Source organism: Canis lupus, chromosome 6, assembly GCF_048164855.1.
Source record: "Canis lupus baileyi chromosome 6, mCanLup2.hap1, whole genome shotgun sequence".
Taxonomy (NCBI): domain Eukaryota; kingdom Metazoa; phylum Chordata; class Mammalia; order Carnivora; family Canidae; genus Canis; species Canis lupus.
Genome location: NC_132843.1, coordinates 20,641,723 through 20,665,631, shown reverse-complemented (window position 1 = coordinate 20,665,631; position 23,909 = coordinate 20,641,723). Strand labels below are relative to the sequence as shown.

The following is a 23,909-nucleotide window of genomic DNA, read 5'->3' as shown; positions in this document are numbered from 1 at the left end:
GGCCATGGTAATCTGTGGAGCCTAAAAACTAGTTGACTGGCCCTTACCCCCAGATCCACTTGAAAATTTCTCAATCACAGTGCCCATTTTAATGGAAATGTGCAGTCTTTAGAAGAACTTAGAATGTGTATTATTTAGATTTTACTGGACAAGACAAGTGGGATTTGTTTCTTCTACTCCAGTTATCAAAAAGATTAACCCTTTGCCCTCTACATTTTATTGTAACCGTTCGGAAACAATGGGGTTGTTTGTACAAGATAGCTGAAAAATTGAGGCTTTATGCCAAGTGGAATGTTTCTCAGTTGAAGGAGGTAGCAATCATTGCACACGTTTTTTTTCTTGTGTTGCAGGCGTCTGTAGAGGCTTCGGGTGAAATCGCATTATGCAAGACTGGATTTCCTGAAGATGTTTACAGTGCAGTCTTGTCCCAAGATGTGCATGAAGGACAGCCTCTTCTCAATGGTACTATCTCAGAAGATATATTTGTACATACAGTGTCTTTGCTCTTGAAACAAATTAGCCATTAAAAAGTCTCTAAATCATCTCTACTGTATAACAAGTATGAATTTTTCACAATCAGTATAATGAGACTGTAGGGACTTTATTTTAGGATTACAGAAGAGCTTATGAATCTCTTATGTACATAATTGGAAGGCTCCTAATCTCTTGAAAACTTCAGATTTCTTCCATTTTTAATTTATAGTAGAAACCATTGTGTAATTAATTTTCAGTTTTTTCTGCATATGTTTTACTAATTTGGAAGATATTTGCCAAACATCTGATTCTAACGGTTTTAGAAATTATTTACAGCAAAAATCCACTTAATATTTTGAATTTAAAAAATGAAGAAATTACTATGATATTATCTCTGATAAAACATATCAAACTTTAGTAATAGGTAAATTATAATGAATGACTTAGCAGGTTAAGTCTTGAGGCAAGAGCATGAGACCATATTTTCCTTATGACATCGTTTATAGAAATTATTAGATTGTTAATTTAGTTGTTAACATATGTGAATATCAAATACAGACACATCTCCTATTTAAATGTGGATCAAGTTCATTGAGGTAATCATGCCAGTAAGTCTAGATGAAATCTGAGCTAGAACTCAGAGTATCCTAAGCAAAATAGAAAGCCCTTTCTTTTATCTCTAATTGAATGCAAATAAAATTTTGGTTAGTAGTATTTTCATGGACTTATTTATCATTACAGAAAATGTCATTGAAATGTGAAAGCAGGAAGAATTGATTAGTGAGTTGTATTTAGATTGTTATTCCCCACAAATCGTGCATATCTCTAAGGCTGTTTTAGAGAGCTCCTTTTAGAAAATCCGTGCAGCCTCAGCTAATTAATTTACACAGGGCTCTACCACACAGCCTTAATTGAAGTGTCTCTGCAGTACTGACAAACCTTAGTGGTATAATACTTAAGAATACCATAGACAGAGGACTTTGAAATGTAAATGGGCTCTTAGCTACTAAGGTTCTTTAGTGCAAGATTATCATTTTATTTTCATTTCTATTCTAATTGTGATTTGCTTATGTGTTCTTCCTGAAGTTGTTTTTTTTTAAAAGACATCTTTGTGCCCTTGCCTTAAAACATGGTATTTTAATGAGTAAATGTTAAATTAGTCTGTCTCCACACTGAATTCCTCATCTAGTGGGTAATGGTTGACATGATAGAGGTATAATTCAAATCAAAAGTGTAGATTCTGTTTAACTTACTGTGAGTCTTGGAGTTCTTCTGCACATTTGTCATTTTCTTTAAATCTGTGAATTATTGTGAGGTTTCCTAGGACCTATGTGACCAGTGAATATTATTTGAGTACTGAAAAAGATGTATTGATAACGCTTCTCTAGAATAACTCAGAGAAAATATGTCAGTGGGATTTGTTGCATTTTTGCAATTTATTTCTGAGTTTCATTTTTAAATGGATAATTCATTCTCCTAGTCTCTTTTCCTAAAAGCTCTTTACAAATCAACACGTGGCCTGTCATTAGAAACCACTGATTTAAGATGAGGTACACTGGCATGTTGAATGGTTTTGAAAATGAAAGCCTGTTTTCTAATTATTAGGTAATGCCGGAAAGAGTAGAAATTGGGCATAGTTGCTTGCCAGGGTCTTTTCAGTATAACCTAGAAACTGGGATTTTGCTAGTGCTATAAATGTGAAAGATTCAAACTACTTTTAACTTTGTGCTCTACCTATCATCGAGAGAAGTGCATATCACAGTCTCTGATAGAACTTAGATGCTTTGGTATGCCTAATTGTTACCTTGTTTATCATTACGCTTTCTTTTTTTCAAACCATTTCTCCCACACCATTACTTTTCTCTTTATCATTCATAGAATATGCTAAAGGATGCCAGCGCCTGAAAGCTTAAAATATAAAGTTCAAAATATTGATTAGTAGAAAAAAATGTCTTTGGGTGAGGAAGAAAACTTATTACACAGGCTTTTGTGAAATATCCACTTTTTTTTTAAAGATTTTATTTATTTATTCTTGAGAGACACAGAGAGAGAGAGAGAAAGAAAGAGAGAGAGAGGCAGAGACACAGGCAGAGGGAGAAGCAGGCTCCATGCAGGGAGCCCGACATGGGACTCGATCCCGGGTCTCCAGGATCATGCCCTGGGCCGAAGGTGGCGCTGAACCGCTGAGCCACCAAGGCTGCCCTCCACTTTTTTTTTTTAAAGAGTGTTTTGGCCAGTTATATTTCCTTTGGAGAATTGTTACTTAAAAGGATTATATAGGGCAACCCTGGTGGCCCAGCGGTTTGGCTCCTGCCTTTGGCCCAGGGCATGATCCTGGAGACCCGGGATCAAGTCCCGTGTCGGGCTCCCTGCATGGAGCCTGCTTTTCCCTCTGCCCGTGTCTCTGCCTCTCATTCTCTCTCTGTGCCTCTCATGAATAAATAAATAAAAAATAAATAAAATCTTAAAAAAAAGGATTATATATTTTTGCCTCTTATATCTTTTTGGAGTTTTTAGTGGGCTATTAACCCAAAGGTGCATCTGTCCACTGAACCCAAATACTATGCCATGACTATGTTCATGAGTTCTGTGCACTGTAGTAAGTTCATTTACCTTGCATATACTAAATCTAGAAGGGATCTATTGTTAGGCCCACCACTTTTGTCAGGTTTTGTGATTTATGGTGTTTAAGGAAAGAATTGTACATGAGACATATACAATAATTCTCTAAGGCATTTGCCTAATGGCATGTTCTACTGTATTTTTTAAAAGATTTTATTTATTTATTCATGAGAAACAAAGAGACATAGGCAGAGGGAGAAGCAGACTCCCTGCGGGGAGCCTGATACAGGACTTGATCCCAGGACCAGTGGATCATGACCTGAGCTGAAGGCAGCCACTCAACCACTGAGCGACCCAGGTGCCCCAAGTTCTACTGTATTAAAGTTTACTTTGAGTCTATAAACACCCACTGAAATCGTAATTCCATTACTCTTGATGTTTCCTCTGATTTCTCATTGATGACGTTTAGGGTTAGGGGAGCCCAACAATATATTTAGTATGGTTTCAAAAGATACATCCCTGGCACACTAGTCCTTGTACCGAACTTGGACATTTTTGTGTAGAGGTGTCATGAATGATGATAATTTTTCAAAAAATAAAACAGCATGATCTTCATGAAAGTGCTTGGATAACATCAAGCATTAGATGAAAATATAACTTGGTATTGGTCATGTTAGTGAAGCCAAGTAGAAGACGCATAAAAATGTCAAAGCTGGGCTGTAGTGTGGAGAGCATCTTTTCCTCCCATCTGTCTTTTGTGTTTTGCTGTTGTGATGAATTTTATAAAAAGACCCAATGAACTACTTCTGTCCTTCCAGTTTCTCTTCCGGGTGTCATCGGTATGTCTTCTATAACATCATAAATAAAAATGTATTTTACGATCAACCTTTACATTGCATGTGATACCATGTTGAATATTTCCACTCTTTTGAGAATAGTTCAGTATTAAAAAATGTCCATATAGACCTTTGTTCCATTTTGTTAGCAGAACCAGATTTTCTTAACTGGGCCTCTATTTTTGCACTTCCAGGTTGTTTCCAATTTTTCTCTCTTACATATAGTGCTGCTATGGAGATGCTTTTTTAGAGAACTTTGATTTTTCTTTAGGGATATTTTTTGGAGAGTTTATGCTCAAAAGTAGAATTACTAGGCCAAAGGGAACTTAGACTATTGACAGTAATTTTTTTTTTTTAACATTTTTGTAGGACACTTCTTTCCAAGGCTAAAAGTATGTTAGTTCTTTTCTACATCTTCATGGCCATTTAATTCTGTAATTTTTTCATTTTTTCTATTTCCCCTCAAGTGAAAAACATTCCTTTTTTTATCCTGTGGTATTCTCTGTGTTTGCCTTTATAAGTTAGGATCAGTTGTAATATGTTGGGATACTCATTTTTACCTTGTATTTTTCTGTTCCACTTGAAAAGTATTTATACCACCTCCCCTAATTTAGCAGATAAGCAAATTGATGCTTAGGGAGATTATAGGCTTTTCCCGTGATTATACAGCTCATTAGATGGGTAGCTGAGGATCTGGGGTTAAAATCCAGGTTTTCTTTTTTCTTTTTTAAAGATTTTATTTATTTGAGTGAGAAAGAGGGGGGGGCACAAGTGGGGGACAGAGGCAGAAGAAGAGGGAGAAGCAGACTCCCCACTGAGCAGGAGCCCCACATGGGGCTCCATCAATTGCAGAACCCTGAGATCATGACCTGAGCAGAAGGCAGATGCTTAACCGACTGAGCCACCCTAGTGCCCCAGAACTTGGGTTTTCTGATTCCTAATTTAATTCTGGTGATAGTGATGATTAAAATGCAGAATAAAATGTTATGGCATAACCCAGGAAAGAGTGAGAGCTAACAACTGGCCAGGTGTCTTGTGACAAGTTCATCTTAGAGCCGGTCTTCTATATTCCCACTTCACACCATGACTTGTGTGTTACTAGACATGCTTGGAAATTGGTAACAACAAGGAAAGCAGAGTTCCCTATAATTAAAAAAAGACGTTTCAATTATTGTCACCACTCATATTTTGTGCATACTTGTTTACAAGCAGAAAAATTTAGGACTTTGAAAAATAATATTTAGCTTTTAGTATTTATCTTCTACTCCGCTGAACTAGAAAAATCTCTTGGGGTAGCATATTACCTGAAAATAAAATAACTGCGATCATAAATTTTCATTTTGTCACCAGCAGTGTATCTGACACTATGAAAAACAACCACACCGTGACATTGCAGAGAAGATCCAGGCTGTTTTTAGGGTGGAAGTCAAGAGTGATTTTCCTGTATGTTGTGCATTGGTGGTCTGCATGCTTTTTAGACATTTCACTAAGTAAACTCCTCCGACTCTGGTCAACATAAATAGCAACCTGCAATTACCAAGAATATTTTCAGTAATCCATTTATACTCACCAACTCTGGGCAGGACATGATGATTATTTTCAACTGGAGGGAATTTGATTTAGATTAGTTTACTTACTGATTGAGGCTTGTCTGCATTCACAAGCTCTGAGGAAGCTGTAGTGTATGGTATCTTTAGATGACAGTACTAAAATATTTTTTTATTACTCTAGCAGGACTTTACAACTGCACTTTTTTTTTTAACTGCACTACTTTTTAAATAAATATGAGTACTTTGTATATGTGTTATTGAATTGGGAAGCCATCTTTATTTTAAGTAGCTGGCTGTATTTGTGACTTGTATTAAATTGTGAAAACCTGGTTTTGCTTTAATTTTTTTTTAATTTTGACATGTATTTTTTTTTATTTTTTGTTATTGAATGTGTAAATGTTTTTAAATATTTGAAAGGCAGGTTTATAAACATCTTGTTTCTAAAGTTGGCTAGCCACTTGAACTTTACTGATTTCCAGTGATTGTGGGAAGAGGACCAAGTACTGGGATTGTTCTCTTGGATATTATGATTAGCTCTAAGGAGTTACAAATGAAATACAGCCATGTGGATTCTCAGGGGTAGAGACCTTGTTTTAATATTGCGTGGCAGTTTTTTTTTTTTTTTTTTAAGAGCAATTAAGGGTATAATAAGATCAACGTAAGAACTAAGAAATTTCATCCTTGTTTTCATAGTATCATTTAGACTTTATTTAATACCTGGAATTTTTTATATCCCTTTTGATGTATTTTAGGTCCATCTTTTTTAATGCAATGCTGCAAACCAAGATAAGCCAGCTTGAGTGGTCACTTTTTTTTTCCTTAGTCCTTTAACAGTTATTTATAGCCTTCAGTGATTTGAAGTAGGTAAGGCCTGCTCTCTCACAAACTCACAACCAGTCTGCGTTAAAGAAAGTAAGTCACCATTCACATAGGCAAACATATTAGCAAGCAGGCAGTCAAGTGGTTTAAAATCTATCCTTCTAAGATCAGAGAGCCCATTTCTCATGGTCCCTTAGGTTCTCTAGTAAGCGTCTAGTAGGGAGTAAAAAATAGACACAGTAAATACATGGAATTTACTGTGTGTTAGATGCTGTAAATGCTATGGAGAAAAATAATGCAGAGAAGGGAAATAGGGAGAATGTGTGGTTCAGCATTTTAAATAGTATGCTTAGGGGAGGCATCACTGCATAAGAGATATTTGAGTAAGAACTGATGTTGGAGGAGATGGTCCAAGAGCTATAGATATCTGAGGGAAGAGCATTCAAAATAGAACAAACATCAAGTGCAAGGGCCCTGAGGCTTCTAGGAGTGTGTCTGGAATGTTGAAGGAGCAGCAAGGAGCCTGGTATGATCCGTGTGGAGAGAAGAAGGGACAGATTAGTCAGGGATGATGTCTGGTGAGGTAAGAGCAATAATAGGCCACATTGTGTGGGGCCTTGTAAGGACTTTGGCTTTCACTATGAGGAGGTAAAAAATTATTAGAGGGCTTTCACAGAGGAAAGACACCATCTGGCTTTCAGAACAGTATCATTCTCGCAATTGTGTTCAGGAAAAACAAATGGGATAAGAGGGGACCAGGAGACCACTTAGGAGACTAGTGATGATGTCAGTGAGAATATACGGCAGCTTGGACCAATGTGGTAGCAGTAGAGGTAGGAGAAGAGTTGGATGCTGAATAGTTTTAAAAATAATTTATTGACATGAAATTCACATAATATAAATGTAACCATTTTAAAGTGAACCATTCAATGGAATTTAGTACATTTCAATGTTTTACAACCACCACCTCTGTCTAGTTCCAAATCATTTTCATCACTTCAAAGTAAAACTCCTTATCCATTAAGCATTTTCTCCCAAACCGTCTCCCTCCACCCAGTCCCATAAACCTTTTGTATCTGGCTTCGTTCATTTAGCATAATGTTCTGGAGGTTCATCCACTTTGTAGCATGTCAATACTTCATTCCTTGTTATGGCCAAATAGGAATCCATTATATGTACATATGTATGTACATGGTTTAAAAATTGTCTGTAAAATATTTACTTCTTCATTGGTTGATGAGCATTGGGATGTTTTCACTTCTTGGCTGTTGTTAATAGAGCTGGTATGAACATCTGTATACATACACTTTTTTGAGTACCTATTTTCAGTTCTTTGGGGCATATCCCTGGGAGTGGGACTGCAGGGTCATATAGTAATTCTACATTTAACTTTTTGAGGAACTGCCAAACTGCTTTGCATAGCAGCTGCACCATTTTGCATGCCCAGTAGCAATATACAAGGATTCCAGTTTCTCCACATCCTCACCAAAACTTGTTATTTTCCATTTTTTTGGTTGTAGCCATCCTAGTGGATGCAAAGTGTTACCTCTTTGTGGTTTTGATTTGCATTTCCCTAATGATTGCTGATATTGAGTATTTTTTCATATGTATCATTTGTGTCTCTTTTCCAGAGGAATGTCTGTTCAAGTCCTTTGCCCATTTTTAAATTGGATTTTTTGTTTTTGGTCTTTCCTTTGTTGGAGTTTCTTATATATTCTGGATGCTAGACCCTCAACAGGTACATGATTGGCAAAGGTTTTCTCCCATTCTCTAGGTTGTGTTTTCACCTTCTTGATCATGTCCATTTATGCACAAAAGTTTTTAACTTTGATGAAGGCCAATTTATCTGTATTTTTCTCTTGTCGCTCTTGCTTTTGGTGTTGTATCTTAAGAATCCATTGCAAAATCCAAGGTCATGAAGGTTTATTCCATTGTTTCTTCTAAGATTTGTATGGTTTTAACACATATATAGGTCATTGACCCATTTTGAGTTAATTCTGGTATATGGTGTGAGATCAAAGTTCTAGTATATTCTCTGAATCTGTTTTAACAATAGAGCTGATGGGGTTTGATGGCTTGGATGGATGGTGTGTAAACAGAGTCAAGGATGACTCTTGGATGTTTTGTCTGAACGCTGGGAAGGATGTTTGTCACTGTGATGGAAAAGCTCAGGAACTTGGTTTGAAACTGTGGAGATGAATACCAGAGATGCCAAAGGGACATTTAAATACAGGTTTGGGGTTCAGTGGAGTAAGCTGGGCTGCCTAATGGGGAGTGCTAAGTGTATAAACAGTAAGTAGAACCAGGATCCAGGCTGAAATCACTAAAGAGCCCAGTGTGAGGAAGAGAAAACCAACGAAAGTAAAGAAAAGGTTTCGTATCAAGAATTTGAGCACTCCAGTGTTAGGAAGTCAGGATTAAGGGGTGAAGTAGAGACTGAGAAAGAGTGGCCAGGGAGGTAGGATAAAAATCAGTAAGTGTGATGTCTTCAAAAGCATGTGAAGTAATGTGTTAAAGGGAGGGCATGATCATCTGTGCCAGATGCTGCTGTGGAGGATCAACTCAAATGAGGACTGGGAATTCACCACTCTTAGCGCAACATGGAGTAACTAGTGTCATTGATTTGAGTGTGTTCAACAGTCAGGTGGAGGCGGGAAGCTGAATACAGATTGAGTTTTACTTTAAAAGGAAGAGAGAAGTTGGGTGATTATTGGAGAGAGAAGCAGGGTTAATCGAGGATATTTTTTTAAGAAGGGAGTGATGGGTTTGCATGATGACGGCACAGACTCGAGTAGGGGATGGTGATGGTGCTGAAGAGAGGAGCTAATTGCTATGACAAAGTCACGGAGCCGACTAGAGAAATGAGATCAAGTGGAACTTAGAAACCTGTATTTATGACAAACTCCACAGATGTTTTTATGTACCTGCATTTGGGAACCACTCTAACACATTTTGTTGAGTCACTCCTAAAATGGTTTAAAATCCTTCATTTCAGCTTGATGATTTCATGTCAGCAGAAGGTTTGCTCTACAGAAATGGCAGATAGGATAAAAATGAAACCCTTGTGGTGTTCGATGATGTAAACAGTGTTTTCATTGCTGTAGCATCCTTGACAGATGGTTATCCAGTTTCTGCAAGAATACCACTGCTGTTCCCTTCCCCCAAATGAGGAGGAGATCACTCCCTTACAAAGTCTGCTCCGTCTTTGGAGAGCTCTAACTGTTAAAAAGTGGTTTCTTAAAAAGTTTAACTGGAGCATATGTTCCTAAATTTTTTACCCACTGGTGCCTGTCTAATCTTTTGGCACCATACAGAACAGCAAGTATATTCTCTTATGCTCTGAGGTCATTCATTTCATCATTTTTCATTCAACAAGTATTTCTGAGCATTTGTCATATGTCAGGCCTTTTTCCAGGAACAGGCAGTGGTGGTCAACAAGACAGCCGAAACCCCTATAGTAGGAACTTAACATGTAGAGGTCTTTCACAAACCTGAACACCATCACCTTGGTTCCTTGAATCTTCTCTGCCACAGCTAAGCATCAAGTGGTCTCTTAGGCGGTGTTTGAACATTCGGGTCTGCTCCCTCTTTTCAGTAGAGGAAACTGAGGTTCCCTCCACCACCGACCTCATACCTTCTGTGTCCTGCCCAGGCGGCAAGGGCATTCCTGCTTTTGGTATGGATGCGGCCCTTCTAGCGCAGCCCAGAGTGAACTTGGCATTGTTTCCCGCTGCATCATTCTGTTGGCCTCTGTGAAGACTGTAGTTCACTAAAACTCCTGGGTGCTTTTCAGATGAACTGCGTACCATCTTGCACTTGTAAAATTGATTTTTGAACTCAAATGTTAGACCTGTAAGTTGATTCTTTTTTCAAAAAGGCCCTCATTTCAACATCATCTGGAGACCCCACTGGCAACCCAAACACATAGTAGCCTCAGAAATCAATGCCAGTACTTACTTTAAATCCTCATTTGAACAAAGGGTGTACGATAACATCTACAAGTTTTAGATGACAAAAGCTGCCAAATCGATGGGGTAAACCATACACACACACACACACACACACACACACACTTTAAATTATTAAATGACCAAAAGGGGGTTAATGAGTTGCAGCCTACAGCAACCTCAAGAGACATGATAAAACTGTATTTCAGTTCATGGCCTATGATTTTCTTAAATAAAATTTCTTAACATCAGGCATGAAGAAAAGGCCTGTTGTAGATGTATGAAGGTATAAATAACAAGGGATTTAGATCATCCCACTTACTACTGTTTCAGATTCCTACTGAAAAGTGAATTTCATTAACTTTAACAAAATATAAAAAATATATCTGTTTTCAAGAATGCATATATCTTTTAAATCACATCTAAGTTGTTACGAAGTTTCTGTTTCATCTTGGGGACTTCTATGCCAGGAAATAGTTGTCCCCTAAACTGGTAGAACATAGAACAAAGGTGAACCCATTATGGAAAATCCATTACATTTTCAAATTGAAAATTTGAAAATTGAATTGCACTCTTATTTTTTTGGTGGGGGAGGCCCTCAGTAACTTTGTGTTTTGAATCATGTCTTTGTAGGAGTTTCAGGTTTACTTCTTCAATTGTTCCTTGTTGAATCTTTTATAGAGCACTCTGGTTGGGATTTATTGAATTGTAAGAGAAAGTCACTGTCACCTTGACCTGTTATTTTTCCTTCTTCAGTGTGGATGAAGTTCCTTCTATGGATGCTTTACTTTGCTGTTGCTTTGGGGAAAATGTCTTTTAAGGCTTTTTTCCCAAGTGGAATCTAGTTTTGATGCCAATATTCATAATCTAAGTTGTATCAAGAATGAAACCGAGAAAGCCGGCCACATTTGGTGTTGTTAACACCAGGTCATGCATTTCCAATCCCCCCCGTAGGAGCAGATCGTGTTTTGTGACAGTGTGTCATTTCACCTCATCTTGAGATTTCTGGTAGTATGAAGGAGTATCCCTTTATCAAAAGAACTCATCAGATTTTAATTGCACTGCCTATTAAATTGACTGTTACATGATTCTGTACTATTTATATACTTTTATTATTTCCAGTGTAACTTTTGTTCCTAGCATCTCTATTAAGAAGTACTGGCACTAACTCTTCCAAAGTTCTCTTATTTTAACTTTTTTTAAGCCAATCTCATTGTTTTTCAGATTTTGAGGTGTTTGAGGTTTGCCCTGGGGGGAGCTTGTTAAAATTCAAATTCTGAGCCCTATCCCAGATTTTGAAGTCTTAGTCCTAAGAACACGCATGCATGATAAGTGAACTCCAGGTGATTCAAATCGAGATGGTTTTCCACCAAATGGACATAGTTAGATTTAATATGTATATCCATGACAGAAATACAGATCAGATGGATTTTTAGAGAGATTACACCTAGGAGATTGCACATTACTTCCTCTTTTTTTTTTTTTTTTTTTTAATAGGGAAGCCTACTTTCTGTCTTTGGACAAATACTACCTGCATTTAAAATAGACATTGATGAAACCTTTGCTCATGTTAATGATTGATCAGAACATATCTATATACACTATTATTATGTTTTTGTTTGTTTTTAAACATCTTGATATTTATTTCACCAGATGTTCAAATAAGGAAAATAGTAAATTCTAGTATAAAGTGTGAATGAATAACTAGACCAAGATTCTGCACTTACCTGGTTAAAAAACATTGATGGCAAAGAGAATGGCTCATAAGTTCTACTTCCAGTTAATTCCTACTGCTGAAATCTCCTCCTTTCTGGCTGCTTCATTTGCTTGCTGATATTGTGGTTTAACTAACGGTGTTTTTGTCCGGAGAAGAAGCACGGAGATAGTGCCTTTGATTTTCCTCTGACATCAGCTGGTTTTCCTGATGCTCTCCTTTTGCACTGACATTTGACTTTACTTAGCAGACTGGTTTTTTGTTTTTTGTTTTTGGGTTTTTTTTTAAAGATTTTATTTATTTATTCATGAGAGACACACAGAGAGAGAGGGAGAGGCAGAGACACAGGCAGAGGGAGAAGCAGGCTCCATGCAGGGAGCCTGATGTGGGACTTGATCCTGGGTCTCCAGGATCATGCCCTGGGCTGAAGGCGGCAGCCCATCAGACAGTTAAATTACATTCCAAAACCCTATGAGGGGGACACCTGGGTGGCTCAGTCAGTTAAGCATCTGCCTTTGGCTAGGGTCATGATCCCAAGGGTCCTGGGGTTGAGCCCTATGTCAGACTCCCTGCTTAACGTGGAGCCTGCTCTCCCTCTGCCTCTCCACCCCATCTTTCGCTGTCTCTCTCTCTTTCAAATAAATAAATAAAATCTTAAAAAAAAAACCCTACAAACAAGGGCCATCCCATTATTATTTTATCTATTATTTCAGAAATTCACTTTAAATTAACTATTCTGGATTAGCAGGTATTATGAATTTAAGAATGTGTGGATGTGGAAATTTTCAGAGCCTGGGAAGTCTTTGTGTTCTGTACTTCTATTAAACAAATATTTGTTTTCTGGCATGTGTAAGGAAGTCAGCGTGCATTGCTTTGGAAAAATGTCAGTGCCCAGCTATGACTTACTAGTTGTGGTGGTGGGGAAAATAGTTACAATCTGTGGGAATCACTTAAATTATAAATTATTCTGTGTAGGATCTCTGTGTGGTTTTCAAGGCCAAAAAGAATGGGCCACCTTAATGAAATGATCAGAGAAAAGATCTCAACAGCGCCGAATATTTGTTCTTCTAATTCCTTTGTGAAATTCAATCCTGCAGATTTTCGCATTATGCATCTATGTAATTATTCCTTCAGTTCAGTCACTAAGATCTGCAGTGGCATCTTTTGTTGACTTGTCATCTATTCTGTTGATGCCGAAGACATTTAGTAAAGCATCTTGTTGCATTTATGTTGTAGGAAAATGGTCCCTTATGAGGTAATCTCACACTACTCAAACTGATAAAGCTCTGGTACAGTATTGTCGCTCCACTAATGATTAGCAAATTAGCAGCTAGCATGAATTCTCAGTCCATATTAGTGCCCTGTTGTCAGAGGTTTGGTACTGTTCCATTTAAATGTCCTAATTGTTTAACGCATCTCAAATAATAATTGTAATTTATCATTTTTCAGGCAGCCGTTTAAATAAACAAGGCAATTAAGAACAGATGCATTCTTTGTTTTGCTGGTTATTCATATATGATGTTTAGTAGTTGCAATATGGATTTCATCATTGCTATATTGAAATTTGTGAGAATTACCTTACCTTTGGCATTCACATTGGATTGTTATAAATGTGTTGTACTTGCATAGCTTTTTTTTTTTTTTACTTGCATAGCTTCTTATACTTCTTCAGAAATTTAATAAATTTTATTTAGCTGCTGCAAACTCTGAGTCAAGTAGGACAAGGGGGTGCAGTAGAGGTATGTGATAGGGGAACATTTCTATTTTCATTTAATGAAATTGAGTTCACAGAGGTGAAGTGATTCACCTAGAATCATAAGATTAATAAGTGGCTGAATGTGGTCTGGATATTGTCTTCTGATTTCTGTCCATTATACGGTCCTTCTCCTCTACCTATGAGGTCAGTGCTTCTCATAAAAGCTGGTTCTGATGAGGCATGACATGTATCTTCAACTTCCCATCCCCCACTTGCAGTACTCTGCTACTTGTTTGGTGTTTGAAAATTCGTGTTGCCAGGACCCATTCATTTTACCATTCTTTTTTTTTTTTTTCCCCATGAATGATCACAAAACTTTACTCAGTTTCCTTGAGGTATTAGTAAGTGTACCCAGGGTTCTACCTTTTTTGACTTTGAACATTCCATCCAGAATACTCTTATGCCATGAATGTTTTCTACTTAAGAAATAGCAACTCATTTCTATGGAAGATGATAGAAGACAGATGTAGCCCTCGTGAAGCAGCACCTTGGCTTTGCCTAGACCCAGTGGCCAGCAGTTATCTGGACATAGATATAGAAATGGCTCCTCTTGATTGCCCCAGAATACTTGTTAAGTGAAGACCTAGTGCATGAGAACCAGAATCAGAAGATTACATACAAACAAGGGATCTCATGGTTCAATAATGACAATAGATTTTTTTAAATTTATCAAGTGATGCACCAGGTCCTTAATAAAATGGTCTGGCAAAAGAGGTAATCCGTTGTTACAGGTAAGGAAATTAAGAGGTAAAAAGTTTTAATGGGATTTACCCAAGACAAGTGGTGGTACCCAAGTTGAACCCAGGTCTGTGTGATTTCCATTCTTGTGCTCTTCCCGATGTACCATGCTGTCTCCATAGGGTGTGCCTGAAAATTCAGAGCAATGAGAGACCAGATCTGGCAGGGATGACTTTATGGAGAGGCAGCTGAGCTACTGTTTGAGAATGGCAGTTTAGGGATAAGGAGGAGAGATGGATAAGGAGTATGTGTGTGCGATCAGATCGACATAGGAGGCAGATTTTTATTGGAGATTACTTCCCGAAATTGTAGACTGACAGGACCAAGTCTTGAAGGCCCTTGAGTGCCAGAGTGAGGGATTGAGTTGGTTGATGAGGGGGGTCTCTAGAGCTGGGAAGGAGAATTAGGCAGTTAGTGATTCTGCAGAGGACATTATGGATGAAACTGACTTTAAAGGCATTAAAAAGTGGATGAATAATGTTTTGTGTGAAGTCCGTTATGTAATAGACATCACAGTGACCTCTCCTGAGATTCCGTCCTCAATTATTCTTTGGCTGTCTACTCCTGGCAACCCCACACAGTTCGTAGCTTTAGGAGAAGCTTAATCCACCTCTGGTTCTAAGGAAGATGCATTATAGCCCTGACCACAGTGAAATGCTTTGGAACCATGAGCTTAAGTGTAAGGAAAGAAGTATTTCCTCTCAACCCATGTCTAGATCTTTTGTCCCTTCATTCCCACCCCCTACCCCCACCCCAATGCCCATGTTCTTCACTTTCCCTCCATGGTTCTCGCCCTCCCTGGGTGGAAACAAAGAAGCAGATAATGTCAAGAGTTCTTGTTAGTCATCCACTTCCCAGCAAAGTGGAGAGAAGGAAAGAAACCTGCCTTTGATGCAGTTACTGAACAGCTGAATTAATATGATCCAGAGCTTTTCCTATTCCTGGGCTTCTGGTCATGTTAGCTGATAAGCCCCATCGATTGTGTAAGGCAGCATGAGATGAGTTTTCTGTTATGGGCAGTGAGTTGCATCCTAGCTGATAGTGGGTTTTGTTGAAGGTCTTAGGATGAGGCCATAGACTTCATAACTTTGGGGGATCAAGAAGCTGGTTTATGTGGTTATGGCCAGAAAGGGGAAATATCAAGGTGGAAAAATAAAAGGTGTTGCTTTGATCAGGGAGTCTGTGCTTTTCTGCCATGGGCCTGAGATAGTAGTCATCTCTGTGAGATTGAGACTGTATCACTTATTTGTCCAGAACCCGCAGTGCCTAGCACAATGCCTGACATCCTGGCCATGACACTAGTGGGTAGATTAAATGCATGAATGAGTTTGAACAACAGTTTGGAGATTTACTGAGAAATAGGTAGTGAGGTCAAGGAGAATATCATCTACTGTAAGGAATAATTTGGAAATTTAAAGAAAAATAAAGTACTTAGTAACTTAGAAAGGTGGAAATGGGATGATAATTTTGAACTGGTGGAAAGTATTTGGGTAAAAGGAGATTTTAGCGAGGCTGTAGGATCACACTGTTTTAAACTACATGAAACTGCTTTGGGAATAATTTCTTCTTCCTCCTTAATTTTTTTTTTCTTTCTAAATGGACCAATTTTTTCCTAAATATCTTCCAAAATATTTTGATTTTCTTGTAAGAATATATTGTAAGATAGAACAGAAAGGAAAATTAAGGGCTTTTTCTAGGTCAGATCTTAATAGAAAATCACCATGGTAGTGATAGATGTTGCTATGCGAAGATTCTATCAGTGTTTCTGTAACTTGCCTAGGTGGGAAGTGAGGTGTTGTCATTAAAAACCCGCAGTGTGCTTGCACAGGGGCCTTGCTATGATCATTTTTACAACTGTGGCCTCTCTTCTTACAAAGTAGGGATGCATAAGCCATTAAGAGTGTTACATTTTTAAAAATTGACAGAAAATTCACTCTCTGAGATTTTTTTCCTTTAGTCTGTTCGGGATGCCGTAAGGTAATACCATAGACTGAATGACTCATAAACAACAGAAATTTCTTTTTCACAGTTCTGGAGCCTGGGAAGTCCTAATGCCCTTTGTCCTCACATGGTGGAGGAGCTCACCTTTTTTTTTTTTTTTTTTTTTTTTAATATGAAGACACTAATCCCTTCATGGGGGCTCCACCCTCATGACCTAATCACCTCCTAAAAGCCCCACCTTCACATGCCATGTATCAGGGAATAGATTTCAACCCAAGAATTTTGGGTGGCCACAGATATTCAGTCTATAGCAAATTCCTAACAGAAAACATAAATTTTAGTATTTTTGAAAAAAAGTTTATTACATAATAGTAGGCTTGTGAAAAAGGCAGAAGAAACTTAAAGGAAATGATCACTGTCAAATACGGTAGAACTTAGAATATTCTATTTGAGCTATTTTGTGTACGTCATTCTGTCAACAAATTAGGTGGTATTTATTGAACTGAAATGACATTGCTTTCTCAGAATTTTGGAACTGTTTTTTGTTTTGTTTTTGGTTATATGTCTGGTTAGCTGAGGAAATGGTGTAAAGAGCTGTTTTTAAAAATAAAGATTCCGTTGAATGGATGAGTGTATGTACCCATATATGTGTCTGATTTTAAATTTTTAATTAACTCTTGAAGGAAGCTCATCAAAATTTGGGATTACTGAAGTCTCAGCTTCCCATGGAAATGTAGTTATTTCACTCTTCTGGAGAAGTTCTTGCTCTCACAGTCAAATTCCACTCTAGAAAGTATTGGCAGCAGTACAGCTCTCTGCGCCCCAGAGGAGGTAACACAATTTTAGACTTTAGTCACTGGGGACAGAGCCCAAATCCTCTCCGACGAGGCTCCCTGGAAGAGGCCTGCTCAGCTGCTATGCTCACATCTTGAAGCTCTCTGTCGTCTCAGGACTTTTGCCAATTAATTCTGCCTTAGAGACGTCAGCTAAGTGTGGTGTGATTACTTCGCAGGTGTCCTACATGGGTGAATATATACCCATGTCCGTTAGAGCACTAGTTTTCAAATTGTTATGACTGGGGAACATTGCCAGAAATATATTTCATATCATGATTCTGTATTTACATATATATGTGTATGTGTGTATGAATGTATATGAGGGTGTATATACACACACCACACACATAAGTCACAAGACAATATGCTTACCCTTGACTCCATTTCCCATTTCATTCCAGATGATACTAATAATCTGTTGTTATAGCTGCACTTTGAAAAGCATTGCCTTTGCCTTGCATTCTAGGATAGAGGAAGTACTCAGCCTCAGAGATTTCTGTCTCTTCCAGTAGAAAGAGACCTCTGATGACTGGCTATGCTTTTTGACCGAATAACATTTTTCTTACAAAGTTCTAAATGTCCTAGAAATGGGTAATAAGAAAGTTATATAAATTATGATTGATGACCTATAGAGTCATGATTCAGATTTTATAGTTAATTCTTTCTATTTTCCAAGTTGTGGCCAGAACTAAAGTCTAATCAATGCCCATCTGTTCTACAAATTATAGACTGGACTTTGAGAAAAATAGTTTTAATGTATTATCTTTGGTTTATGCTTATCAAAGACATCAAGGCCACCTTCTTTCAAGTCTTTTTACCTTTTACTTTTTTTTGATAATTACCACAATTAAAGTGTATTTGCTTAAGTTGTAGATAGTTTTTTATATGCAGGTAGTTACGTGTTTTGTTCATGAGTTTAAAGTCTTTATAGCTATGATTTAAAAGTATAGTGGAGGAAGTAAATTCTTTTTTTTTAAGATTATTTATTTATTTATTCATGAGAGAGAGAGAGGGGCAGAGACACAGGCAGAAGGAGAAGCAGGCTCCATGCAGGGAGCCTGATGTGGGACTCGATCCCGAGTCCCCAGGATCAGGCCCTGGGCTGAAGGCGGTGCTAAACCACTGAGCCACCGGGTTGCCCAGTAAATTCTTTTAAAGAGAAAATTGCTTTGCATGAGGAATATGTCAGTTTTGGACTCAAAGATATTTTGAAAGACCATCATAATCTTGAGTAGAGTAGCTATTAACCAGATCACAAAATGGCAGTTCTAGTGTCTGTTGCAGGTAAAAGGGACAACAATCACATAATATATAATGCCTAGTTGTTTTCAGTGGGATAGGATACGTCTGAAACCTGTGTAAATATCTATTGTCATTAGAGATTATGGGCATTGACCTGTCCAGTGTGGGCTGCAATGTGAAATTAATTTACAAATTTACTTTCAAACATAAGCAAAATAGCAATTCAGATAGCCTTTGATTTGTACCACTGGTGTATCTGCCAGAACTGAATAAATAGTGTGTTGAATGTGTGGCAAAGCTCAATCTATTTATTGTGTGTTTGTGTCCTTCTGTGGGAGGCAGCCCCGTTAATAATGGGGGTAATGCTAAACCCAGCCTTCAGTTAGGTTCTTAATTCACAAATGCCATTGAGACATAGTAAAATAGCCCTTTGCATAATATATTCAGCAGTCAAGGTTCTTTGGAGGGTAGCCAAATATATGAGAAATAAGTATATATACATCTGATATATATATATTAGGCACATACTTATTATATTACACACTTATAGTTCTTGATGGATAATCTACGAAATAATATAAGTGTAAGATTATGGGACTTTGTTACAATTTAAAAAGTCTTCTAGAACTTAATTATATATTCCAGTGTGGCCTATTAATACACTTTTTAAAAATCCACTTTAATTTTATATTTGGTTATGGAAAAATCAAAGAAAAAAACTGACAAGGAATTTCATGATAACATTTTTAAAGTATATCAAAAGTATAATAATGAGTTGCATAAACTCCATTTTACTTGTTAGTGGCGTACTGGCATACTCACCATATTGTTTCAATATAATAATGTTTCATTATTTCCTTTAGTTGTGTGTCTTGGGAACCTCGGTAATGTCCCAAGATGGCCACTAACTAGTCATCAGTCATTCCTTTATTTTTTCATTCATTATCTAAAATATTTGTTACTGAACATTCTTTTAGGATTGTAAGTTTCTAGGTAATAATTTAGCTTTGCAAAATATTTGAGCACCATCCTCTTTGGCCAGCATCACCATATACTTTGGTGCCTAAACACATAAAGCTTTGCAGTAGTATATTAACCATACAATTAACCATACAATTCACACACATATATATGAGATGAAAGAGGAAATGTTACACATTTTTGTTCCTTTATGAAATAATTTCCTGATTGCATGTGTACTGATATAGCCTTGAAGGACTTGTAGGCATTAAGGCAATGCTATCTCCAACCATAATTAACCCCACTTTTTTTCAGATCTAGTTATATATATATATATATATATATATATATATATATATATATTTATTTATAGTAATTTTTCTTCTCTTATGGCTTAAATACCTGGATCATAATTAGTCTTTGTGCTCTGCCAATATGTTATTTTCCTTATTAAAAAGAGGAATGAGCATTATTTTGATAAGGTTAAATAAAATACTAAATACATTTTTGAGTAAATGTTGAATACTTGTTGACCGTTGTTCAGTAAAAAGCATTTTTCCTTTACCTTAGGGGCTTGCTTTGTTGGTTGCTTCCCAAATTTCAGCTCGGGCTCTAATAACTTGTCACTATGGCTACCAGAATTTAAATTTGCTGTTATTAAGGGAAGCTTGTAAATTCCCAAGCCACTCAAAAGTTGAATCCATCAACTAAATCCATAACTGCTCTTCTGGGACCTGGAGGAAAGCCCTGTAGATTTTAGTATTATTTCCTCCATATCAGTGTGGTAGATTTGGATGGCTTGACAATTTTTTTTTCTATACAAAAGAAGATGATTTAATAAGTAACAGAGTACTTGCCTTTTTTTTTTTTTTTTTTTTTTTTTTTTAATAATGCAGTTCCTCTTCAAGCTATCTTTCTCTCATACTGCTGCTGGAATTCTTTATACAGGGCAGATCTGTGTCTGTCTACTGTGAGAACTCACAATGGACCTGCATGAGCCCACCGTCCCTTGAGGGGGAAGTCTAGCCAGTTTGGCCTCAGGTGGAAGGACCTTTCTTACAGGATCTGGTCCTGGAGCATGCCTCTGCAGTTTCTTTGCCCCTTATCCCTCGTGGAAATTCTGTGCTAACATTTATGGAACTATTATTCACAGGTGCTGGCTGCACCATTTGGTCACACTGCTGTATCTTTGCTTATGCTGAATATGCCTCTCCAGAACCTACTAGCCCCCTCTGTCCATCTTTTGATTCTAGAAAGTTGCTTTTCCATACTCACCTCACAATTCTTCCAGGATGGCCTCTATCTTATTTACAACCACTGTCTCCTGTGCCAAGCATAGCACACTCAGTAATGTTTGAAATCATGATGGAGGGTTATCACTCATTCATTCTCTTTATTTCAGAGCTTAGAAAATACTAACTTTTTTTCAAAGGTAGTTACTTGTAGATGAGAGATTAGAAACTCTTTGTTTTATATTTATGTAAATGGAGCAAATTTGCTTGAGTTCTGGATATTGTTAGTGGCTTTAGATACGTTATTTAGCTTAATTATTATAACAATCAATTGGGGCACATTTTATAGATATGTTAAAGGGATTGAGTAAACAGATTTAGGAAAAGGGAGAGAATTTGCACAAGCACCTGGTTATTAATATACGGACAGGCTACATGCCATTTTTCTAAGACTAGAGTATATACTGTATTTCAAAAAAATAATTCATTTTGATTTTTTAAGTTTATTATGTAGTCATATTACTTCCCCCAATTATTCTATTTAAGTTTTATTTCCAATTCCCATTTGAGAACAGTGTATCATTGAGCAAATAGATTTCTAAGGTCCATTTTTCTCAGGATGATGACAGTCTTCATAATAAAAGTATTTGATCACTTTTATTTAGATGCATGGGCATCTGGGTGTTTCCTCAACAATAACAATATACAAACCTTTTAACAATCTCTTTTTATTAAATGTGAACCATTGTTGTGTCAATCTGAGAAGTTCCAAGTGTTAGACAATCCAGTTGACCATAGACTCCTTCTCTTCTCCTATAAAGGTATTATACTTAGGGATGCCTGGCTGGCTCAGTCGAGGAAGTGTGCGATTCTTGGTCTTGGGGTTGTGAGTTTGAGTCCCACATTGAGTGTAGAGGTTACTTAAAAATAAAATCTAATCTTAGAAAAAAAAAAAGATTCTGTATTTAAGGTAAGCTTTCATTTTCCCTGCTGATTTCAGTGCAAAGTTAGGGAAAATGATTACATTATATTTCATATTTTCTGCACCTCCAAATGTTTCTTAAATGTAAACACATATATCTTATAATCAGGAGCTGTGAGCTCTACGTCATAAATGATACCCAAGATTTAGCATCTTCAGTTAATTTCAGTTTCCTGAGGATAAGGACAGTCCCTATTTTACAGGCCTGTTAGGATGAATACTTAAGTTCATACCTGTAAGTGCTTAGGACAATGCCCACTACATAATAAATGGTAAATAAATATTTGTTGTGATAATTTAGATTTTTTTTCTTCTACCTCTTCCTTTTCAGTGTGAAGCATTTTCAGCAATCAAGTCAATTAATGGTTACCTTTAGTAAATTAATGTATTAGGGTAAACAAAAACATTTTCATAAAAAGGCAAGCATTTGGGTTCACTTCCTCATTACTGCCCCTTCTCAGTGTATTTATACTTAATCCTGGCCCTATTTTTTTAAGAAAAAAAATGAATTTAAATATCTTCTTTGAGTCGTTTATTCCCTTCCACCTACTGTCTTCTTTGGAATCACTGCTGGCAGATAATATTTTTTGCATTCAATGTATTAACTGAACAGCAGCAGCTACTTTATTCATCCTAGGTACTTTGTAAATATTGGTTAAGTGAATCAATGGCTGTACAATAATGTACTGGGTTTCTGGCTTCTTGACTTTCCGAGGAAGGAGTTTGAAGAGTTTTCTCATATGTGATATACTGAACCATGAATATGAAAGTAGAAGTCTCTCCCCTCCTCTTCCCCAACTAAAACATCCTTAATATTTGTGGAACAGCTATGGCATTCTCCAGATAAAGTGGACAGAAAGGTATTAGAATGTAAATAAGCAGTTTTTAAAATAACTAATATTTGTATCTAATGGTGTTTTTGAATAATTATCTTAAAATCTGCAAACCAGTCCAATGAATGATATAGAAGCTCAGAGGTCTAACGACTTGCCTAAGATACTGTACTGCACAGCCCTTTTGAAGCTAACCCAAGATTTGGACTGCATTCAAGTTTGGATTCAGTCCCCAGGCTGGTCCTCCTCCCTCCTCGCTCTTTCAGCTACAACCAATTACTTTATTTCATTAAGTGAGTCATACTTGAATCATTATTAGTCAGTGAGGTTGAAAAGACAAGAAATATCGGAGAGATTATGTAGTGATTTAATACTAAATGATTGCCATCCTCTCTTTTAAATACCAAAATATTGGAGTAGTAATGGTAGAGTAAGAATAATGGGTAAATGTGGCAGTACTTCAGCATACTTAACCCTTTGAATTTGGAAGGAAGATGGAAAAGCTTTCTGGAAATACTCCCTTGGCTGATGTTTAAAAAAGCAACTAGGTTCTCCTTTTATTTGTTTTACAATTGAGAACTTTTGAAAGTGTAAAGATGAACACTAACACAATTTGGAAGCACATGCTTGGCCTCTGTTCTGAAACCTAGGATAAAGGGGTATAGTTTCTCTTTTTCTGAGATTAAAGCCTCCTGTAAATTTTGGCAGCCATATTTTATTGTAATAAGATCAGTTTGCAGCATATTCAGGCTTATTTTGAATGAAAATTGAGTTTGACGAAAGAAAATCATGTTCTTCCAAATGAAAATGAGCAGATGTACAAAATGAACCAAAAAATTAATCTTGGATTTGCCCCTCCCTGCATATTTGCCCCTCCCTGCGTGCACCATTTTACAGTAATTTCAGTGGCAAGGTGGAGGGAGCTGCTACATATTTAGACTTAAGTCACTACAGACATATTTTGGGGGTTTCAAGGGAACAACTGTATTGAGGAGGTGCAGTTGCCTTTCTGTTTGGAAATAGAAAAGAAAATATTCCTCTTTTAAGAATCATTTTACCTTTGAATTACTGTTATGTCATTTTTAAAACCGAGAAATCTTTGCATTTAACACAATTTTTATCTCCCTGCCTGTTCTCTAACTGAATGCTGTCTATTATTTTAATCATGTTAATCTACTACTTAGTGTAAAATGCTGCTCTGTGGCTGCCCAAGAACAAAAGTGCTTTGTGTCCTTCCTTCTTCAGTGAACCGGCCTTCACATCATGCACGGTCCTGCAAACAGTTAGGGGTTTAATCCAAGCTAATCAATACATTTAGAACCCTTTATTTAGTGAGATCAATACAGTGTAATGAAGTCTGTGTTCCAATTCCCTCCTAAGCATCACTGCCGGGCTAGGAAGGTGTCTGTTTTCCTGTTCTAAAGCACAATCAAAATTATGTTAGAGGTTTTGTTTTGTTTTGTTTTGTTTTGTTTTTCTTATTACCC

The 23,909-nt window shown here is 37.0% G+C and overlaps 1 protein-coding gene across 2 annotated transcripts in view; it reads left to right on the top strand.

Moving 5' to 3' along the window:
- The window catches only part of CDH2 (cadherin 2), a 213,434-nt gene that overhangs the window by 29,297 nt on the left and 160,228 nt on the right, over positions 1–23,909 (top strand). For both annotated transcript variants that reach the window (XM_072829115.1, XM_072829116.1), the window contains exon 2: positions 351–462. In XM_072829115.1, the coding sequence (XP_072685216.1) occupies positions 351–462 (112 nt within the window). The remainder of the gene's footprint in view (positions 1–350; positions 463–23,909) is intronic.